This window comes from Neoarius graeffei, chromosome 28, assembly GCF_027579695.1.
Source record: "Neoarius graeffei isolate fNeoGra1 chromosome 28, fNeoGra1.pri, whole genome shotgun sequence".
In the NCBI taxonomy this organism is placed as follows: domain Eukaryota; kingdom Metazoa; phylum Chordata; class Actinopteri; order Siluriformes; family Ariidae; genus Neoarius; species Neoarius graeffei.
The window spans coordinates 14,180,021-14,188,598 of NC_083596.1; the positions used below are offsets into that span (position 1 = coordinate 14,180,021).

Here is an 8,578-nt window from a genome sequence, read left to right on the forward strand (position 1 = left end):
GGGGCACTATAGCATGATGTGACGTGATATGCCGTCAGTTTCATAACTGAACAAATGAAAGAAAACTGTGTCTCAAATACTATACTTACGGAATATTCTAGATGATTTTTTTGAATATATCTGTACTAATCTACATACTCAAATTCGTACTCATCTACACACTCAATTTTAAAGCCAGGTACCCCTTTAAATGTAAAATAAATTCTACAGACTCCCTTTACACAGAATTATTAAAATTAAAATAATCCAATTAGCTCTTTGTTTCAATCTTTACAGTAATATTTTTTCGATTTAGCGGAACTGTAGTTTAGTTCTAAAATATCCACTCACAAACATGTGTGGTCCAAGTTGGGTCCAACATCTCTCATCTCATCTCATTATCTCTAGCCGCTTTATCCTTCTACAGGGTCGCAGGCAAGCTGGAGCCTATCCCAGCTGACTACGGGCGAAGGGCGGGGTACACCCTGGACAAGTCGCCAGGTCATCACAGGGCTGACACATAGACACAGACAACCATTCACACTCACATTCACACCTACGGTCAATTTAGAGTCACCAGTTAACCTAACCTGCATGTCTTTGGACTGTGGGGGAAACCGGAGCACCCGGAGGAAACCCACGCGGACACAGGGAGAACATGCAAACTCCGCACAGAAAGGCCCTCGCCGGCCACGGGGCTCGAACCCAGGACCTTCTTGCTGTGAGGCGACAGCGCTAACCACTACACCACCGTGCCGCCCCTGGGTCCAACATATTTAGGCTTTTAGTTTTGTAATAATTTAGGTGTGGATTCAATTTAGATTGTTGGATTTGGAAGTCAGTTATTCTTGACCAGGCAAACATGCTAATAACTACAAGAAATCAATCATAAAAACTATAACTTTAATAATTGTAGGACATTATCTATGCCACTGTAACAAAAAAATGCACACTTCCTGACTATACCTCATAGACTCCTGGGGGTCTTTGGTCTTTACACTCCCACCCCTTTTCGACCAATGGGGAATGGCTTCTTGAACCCGTTCCATTCAGGGTTCTTTAAACCTTGGTGCCTGCTCGTGAACCAAGCCATATTTTCACCAGGTTTGAGCAGAATCATTGTAATCAAGGATGCATCATGAACAGAGGGTGTTCCACAATGCACAATGGAGATAAACAGTAGTAGCAAGATGGCAGAGCATGTTCACCCCTTTTCAAGTAACATAAAACCGTTTCCGTTCTTGTTCACGCACCAAATTTTGAACAGTTCGGAGCATTGCGACCAAAAATAAATTGGTTCCGAACCTGAAAATTTGGTTCCCAGCTGGAACCAAAATATAGCTAGTTTTTCCAACACAAACTGTGTCGACATCAATGGGCATGTCATTAGTTCGGAGAGGAAGCAGAGTGCAGCAATGGAGAACACAATGGAAAGGCATACATCTTCAGAAAAAATGGACCGCAAACAAATATCTACAATAACAGAACAAAAGCCCACAGGTAATCAATGCGCACCGCCATCTTGCTACTACTGTTTATTCCCATTGTGAATTGTGCAGCGCCCTCCGTTCATGAGGCATCCTTGATTACAGTGATTCCACTCAGAACTAGTGAACACGTGGGGTGGTTCGCTACCTGGTACCGAGGTTCAACGAATCCCGAACAGAACTGGTTCAAGAAGCCATTCCCTGTTGATCATCTCATATCATTATCTCTAGCCGCTTTATCCTTCTACAGGGTCGCAGGCAAGCTGGAGCCTATCCCAGCTGACTACGGGCGACAAGTCAAGCCTGGACAAGTCACCAGGTCATCACAGGGCTGACACGTAGACACAGAAAACCATTCACACTCACATTCACACTTACGGTCAATTTAGAGTCACCAGTTAACCTAACCTGCATGTCTTTGGACTGTGGGGGAAACCGGAGCACCCGGAGGAAACCCACACGGACACGGGGAGAACATGCAAACTCCGCACGGAAAGGCCCTCACTGGCCACGGGGTTCAAACCCGGACCTTCTTGCTGTGAGGCGACAGCGCTAACCACTACACCACCGTTCCGCCCTCCCTGTTGATCAATAAAAGGTAATTGATTATCTGCAAGCTTTTTGTTCCGTTATTGTAGATATTTGTCTTCTTTCTAGTTTTTCTTAAGATATATCCTTTTCCATTGCATTCTGCATTACATCATGTCATCACAGTTCCCGCTGGAAAAACCAGCTATATTTTGGTTCCAGCTGGGAACCAACTTTTCTGGTTCCAAACCAATTTATTTTTGGTCGAAAGGCTCTGAACGGTTCAAAATTTGGTTCGCGAATCAGAATGGAACCCGTTCCCTGTTGGTTGAAAAGGAGTATTTGAGAGCCAGTTTTCTGGACATTCTAGGATAGTAATGTATTAGTAAACGTTTTGGAAACTCATAGTATGGTTTGCCATTTGAGACATATCTTATGATAGAATATTTGAGAGGTGAGCTAACAAAGCTTGTTTGCATGTGTGCGTTCCAGAACAGTGAAAACCTGCTGATCAGGAATGATTTAGCTTTGACCTGCCCCCTAGTGGACAGAGCTGTATATGTGCACATGTACAGTATGTGTAGTGACCCGTCAAGCATAACATTGGCCACAAACTGTATTCTTTCTGTATGCAGCCTTTCTAAATGTAGTCTTCTAATATATCTAACCTTGTTTTCCTCCAAACCACCTCCCAACAACCTTCCCCAACTTTTCCCCCCTACCTACTCCTCCAAAGCCATCCTGTGCTCCAAGAGAACATCCTGTTGATCCGTTGTGTTGTGTGTGATGCTGGCAGGAGAAAGAGGACAAAGCCATGCTGCAGGCAGAGGTGCAGAGTCTGAGACAGAACAACCAGCGGCTGCAGGAGGAGTCGCAGAGCACCGTGGCACGTCTCATCAAAGTCACCGAGCTGCTGTGCAATGTCAACAAACCCTGCTAGTAGAACAGGCCAGCGAGATACACACAGACCCATGAAGATCAGCAACAAATGCTAGCAAGACGCGAGCAAAGCAATCCAGACCCAGAGCCCATGCATAGACTCATATAGACCACTGAGGAATGACACAAACGTTAGCAAGACGTTAGCAAATTATTCGAGACAGAGCTGGAAGACCCAGACCTCAGACACTGAATCATATCGACCACTGAGGAATGACACAAACATTAGCAAATGTTACCACGCTAGCACAGCAAGTCATCCAGTGCTACATGAAGGACAGCCATAGATTCAATCCCTGGAAGATGCTGGCATACTAGCAATGAAGGCAATCTATAGGAATGCACCAAAAGTTAACCAGCAGAGAAAGACCTCATCTAGCCGTACTCACGTCACGTATGTCTAAGCCGATATTAGGTGTAAAAACAATCAATGAGGCCTAGCATCCTAGATAGATAAGCATTGCTTTTTCAAATTATTTAGCTGCCTCTATCAATGTGGTGTACCACATTAGCAGTACCGCAAACTAAAAATCATTACCAGTGCTAATATTACAGAAATTAGTCTATGCTTCTTTGCTAACTTGCATTTTACAGAACCAAGAGCAATACCTTGAGACATTTTATCATCTCACATTTTATTAGGCCTTTCAGATCTTGCTAATATCAAGAACAACCAGTCCGGTGTTGCTGAAAGTGAGACAGTAATGGGCAAGACAGTAAGTCATTGACGTTATTGTTAGCCACGGCAGAGCACGAGCTTAACTGCATGATTCCTATTTAACGAGGCCAAACCCCAGAGTGTTACCTTAGGCTAAATTGCTGACATTTCTAATGCTGAATAAAAGTTAGTGGTGTCCTGTTAGCGCGATGAGCCAGTAGCTTTCATTCATTGTTAGAGATGTTAGCATTTTTGGAATGGGGCTTAGACCTTTTTCTTTATTTATCCTTCTACAAATTTTGAAAAATCCATAGGACATTGATGAAAAATAGGTGTTAAAACATGGCTAACAGATTGCCTTCAGGGTTCCCCACCACCACCAGGTTAATCTCCTAGCTCAATACAATACGCTAATGTCACTCTCACTCTCAAGTATTAGGAAGATTCGTGCTCACTACTTTTGAAAAATTTGGGGCATTTTATTGCGTGTGATATTTGATTCGTGTGCGTCTGTGGTTAATGTGACTATTAGTTATTTTGTAAGTCCCCATTTTCAAACAACAAATGGAAAAAGCGATTGCATCAACAATCTCCGAACTGTGTAATTATTATACAAGACCAAGGCAGTTTTAGATAAGTTTCAGCACTGAGTTTGTGATGCTTAATTCATGTACTATACACACAGACATCGCAGTAATAAGGAAGACTGACTTTGGTGGCATTTTTCAAAGCAGAAACTCAACCTGGCACCTTTTTCTACATCATCGACAAATTCTGCAAACCTCATATTGAAGGACTGGCCTCTTTTTTTTCTAATTTCATGTAACGTGATGACTATTCAAACAGCTACTTGCAAAAAAAAAAAAAAAAAGATGCAAACTGAGTAGGTGGAAATGCTTTCTGTAGCTAGAAGGAAACGACTCCACCTGTTGGACATGAAGGGAACTGCATCACACCTTAACACTGGACCGCAAACAGAAACTTCGACTTGAAATAGATTGCATTCCTGCATCTGATCATAAGACTGAGCCATTTTTTAATGATGATGAACTTTGATCACCTCACTGTATTCAAAGACGTTTGTAAAAACCAGTGAATCACTGGGTTGAACAAGTGACTGCTGGCTGAAGAAGGGAACACCTCCACTGCTGTGTGTGCTAAGAACTGGGACATGTATGTATTAACGACTTATTTGCATCCACCTCTTACCTCGTGAAGATCCAGTAATGGTGACATCACAGTGTGATTTTAGAATAATGTGTGTGAAATGTTGGCTCCAGAGAAATCAGCTCACACTGTCATTCTACCAGTAGGTATCAGTTCAAATCCATCACAGCAAGTCACCTGGAATAAACTTAAGTCACACACACACACATATATATATACACACACAACCAGAACCTGGTCAATATTGCTGTATGTTGTACATAGTCTTTTATCTTCCTCTTGTAATTTTTGATTTTATTTTAGCGTCACTGTGATAAGCCGGTACCAGCAGATTCTCATATATAAAGATTAAATTATATCTTTATGTCTATGTGATGTACAGCCAAAATGTTTCAGTGTTACTTCCCTCTGAAACGTTCAGCACTTAAGCATCGTCAAACTAAATCTGGCCAGTTTCAGTCAACTGTGATCAGTGTAATTTAAAAAAAAAAAAACACACACACACACACGCACACACACACACAACGGGTTTAAACTCCATCCATCTCAGTTGTGACTGAAATTCTTTTCAGTATCATGACCAGTCGTTAAGGGTATTGATTTGTTTCTGCGTGAACATGAACTCAAGTGTGCTCAGGCATGTTTGATGCAAGCAGTCTCTAGTGATGCATTGTGGGAAATATTTAGCCAAATGTAAATGTAAAAAAGAATTTCCTGTTCTGTTACGTGTTGCATAGTTTTAGAGAATGTAAGGGGTCGTGAAGCACAGGAATGCATCAAGCAACTTCAACGTCCCCTTCTGTATGTGTGTATGTAAAAAAAAAAATAGAAAGAGATGTAATAACTTATTATTAATCTTGCAAATGTGGATTTTATTGTTTGATGTCTTTGAACTAGAGGTGACAGGAAGCTCATTCTTGGACTACTGACTCGGCAGGTATAAAGCTATCTTTTTTTTTTTTTTTTAACTTAGTAGAGGTTTTATTTTCTAAGAGCTCAAGCATACAACATGGTATTTGGGTTTAAGTCCCAATAACAGCTATTATAAACGGAATTGGTCCCTCCAGGTTTTGTATGCCACAAGGATTTTGTATGCCTTAACAGGAAATCCTGAAGTGATCGCACGGAAGGGATAATGAGACGCCATGAAGGGTGAGATTAGGTTTCGTGGCTTGCCGTGTATGGAATTGCATATTTTCCTGTTTCGAATAGTCAATACACATACCTTGTCATGTCTTCTTCCGCCATTAGCACCTTCCTTCTTTTTATTATTTAAGACTTATCCCCTGTACGTCATTAATGTTTTAACGCTCCCTTGTCAACATTCCTACCACTTGGAATTGTATATTAGTTACAAGTGGGGAAGAGTTAAAAGAAAAGTCCACCCTGAAACACATTAACTGTGTTTTTATTGAAATGTTTGTGATGTGATTAGTGAGTCTGGTGCTAAATCGTTGATTGTTGATGTTTACTCATTATTCCTGTGAGAAATTAGTGGTTGTGTATGTTGCTGATGTCACAGCGAGCACAATTATAGTGGCTTTTCATAGAAGAAAAAAATTGAAGCTTTTCACTGTCGAGCTTAAAAATAGAGCTATTTTTCTGAGATGTTCAATGTTGGATTAATGAGAAATCCAAGTCGAAGCTATAAGACAGAGTTACATCAGAGACTCGGCTCAGCTAGTTAGAGATCTGCGAGATGATGATGGCGGTATTAGGATTTTTGAGGAGGGGAGAGAGCTGAACAGACTAAAGGGCTAAAACGTTGCTGCATCGCTCTCTAGGTAGAGATGGATTCACACTGGCACCACTATCACTAAGGAAAGTGAAACTAAAAAGTGAAGCGTGTTGACGAAGGAAGGTTTAAAAAAATTCAGACCACACGTTGATTACAAAAACTGATGTGCAAGTCTTTCAGGGTGGATTTGACCTTTTAAAAAGAGTATTTTGAAGTTTGTAAGTAACCTTGTCATTTCTACAGCACATTTCTTTCGCCAACGTAGAGTCTTATTGGCTTCTTAACAAACTCGTGTCGTAACTAAAGACTCGAACAAACTTTACTTGAGAAAGCTCTTAAGATGTTGACGGGGGATCCATATTCAGAATTTGCAAGGGGATTTTCAGTTTTAAAAGCAATTATTTAATGCACTTTAAGAGTCTACGTGTGCTTCTGCATCCCTGACATTTTTAGATAAAATGATAGAGTCACATATTAGGTGTAATTACGGGACCGCAAAAAATGTGAACGCATTACTTATGTTAAAAATGTCAAACGTCAATTACTCCTTTGTTGATCAAACCTGCACTTGCTTTTTAATTTAATTTAATGTTTTTATTTTACCTCATTTTCTGAAGCTTTGTTTTCTAGCGTTTGATTTGATGTCATTGTAAACTGCATTGTATATGTCCAATAACTCACAGAGCAAGACATTTTATTGTAGGCTGTAGAAACTTGATGGAAAAGGCTTAGAAACCACATGCATCTACCCGTATAAAACCCGTAAGCTAACACACTCACATACTCACTCACATCTGCACTATGCATACCGGCCTGTGGTCTGCACAGGGGTTTGTTAACAGGACCAAAGGCAGTGGAATGTACAAAAAAACACAAAGTGGAGGTCAGTGGTTCAGCTGTGCAAGCCCTGTGTTTCTTTAACTCTGTTTGTGCGATGGGCTAAATGACTGAGTGTTGTTCATCCATGTGAACTGAAGGGATACTGGCAATAAAAATAAAAAAAACTGAACATTTATCTGTATAAAACAGAGTCTGCACTCTATTTTTCTTCCAAGCACATGTTTTAAGAAATAGTCTGAGGATTAGTTCTGTGAATTCAGAGAACGCGTTTTGAATTTCAGCTTTAGATGTATGTACGGGATATGACAAAGTGTCACAGATGAGCTACATTTAAGCTCATTTGTCCAAAACTATCTCGATTACACCCTTCAGGCAAGTGTTTTAAGGCAGGGGTTTTCAAAGTGTGGGAGAGTCGGCCCCCCCTCGGAGAGCAAATAAACAACAGCGCCCCCCCTTACAATTTTTGTTGTTGCTATACTTAATGTTCCATTCGTATTTTTAAAAAATGGTTGTTGTACACATTTTTATTTTTTTCTTTTTCACATTTTAAACATCTTGTTTTACACATTTTAAACATCTCATAGCATCGTTAGCTAGCACCTCTTGGCAGACAACACACTGTGGCAGTGGAGCATCTTCAGATCCAGTCCAGGATTTCGTCTAAACGGGGGAACAGGGGTGCTGCGCCCTCTTACTCTCAGCGTGCGCCCTCTTACTCTTGGCGTGCGCCCCCTTACCGACTCCGTGAAAACATCCCAGCAATACTACGTGACAATGTGTCTGATCATCAAATACGTTATAATTGCTCCAAAAATATTCCAATCATAGTAGATACACCGCCAGATGGTGCAAAAACAATCCGAATTGGCGTTTTCCAGACTGAGGCGCCATGTTGTTTAGTTGTTTACTTGTCGCGGCTGCTCTCGCGAGATTTGACATGGGTTACATGCAAGGTCAGCTGACTTGTAGAGCGAGATTTCTCGAGACTGAATGACCTTTCACCCACCGGTGCGGGAGCTTTTGACAGAAGTAGTTCGCGAGTTGTTTTTGTTGACACTTGGGCATTTAAAGATGTCATCCCGCGGCACGAAACGGAAGAAAGCCAAAGACTGTCCGGGGCAGAAGAAGATTACTTCTTTCTTTTTCAATGTTGACAGACAATTTGTTACAATTTCCCTCTCAGATAGCCTCAGAATGTCCCATTGGAGCATTTTTCAAAGGCTTTGCACGGCGGGGGGGACA

The 8,578-nt window shown here is 41.3% G+C and overlaps 1 protein-coding gene across 9 annotated transcripts in view; it reads left to right on the top strand.

Annotated features, from left to right (window-relative positions):
- The window catches only part of zmp:0000001168 (signal-induced proliferation-associated 1-like protein 2), a 182,821-nt gene extending 175,299 nt beyond the window's left edge, over positions 1-7,522 (top strand). For 5 of the 9 annotated variants that reach the window (XM_060912398.1, XM_060912400.1, XM_060912399.1 and 2 more), the window contains one exon: positions 2,791-7,522. In XM_060912398.1, coding sequence (XP_060768381.1) covers positions 2,791-2,934 — 144 coding nt within the window. In that variant the 3' untranslated portion in view covers positions 2,935-7,522. Of the gene's footprint in view, positions 1-2,730 lie in introns of all 9 variants that reach the window. The other 4 variants (XR_009651837.1, XR_009651838.1, XM_060912402.1 and 1 more) reach the window with 2 other exon arrangements.
- Positions 7,523-8,578: the final 1,056 nt, after the last annotated feature.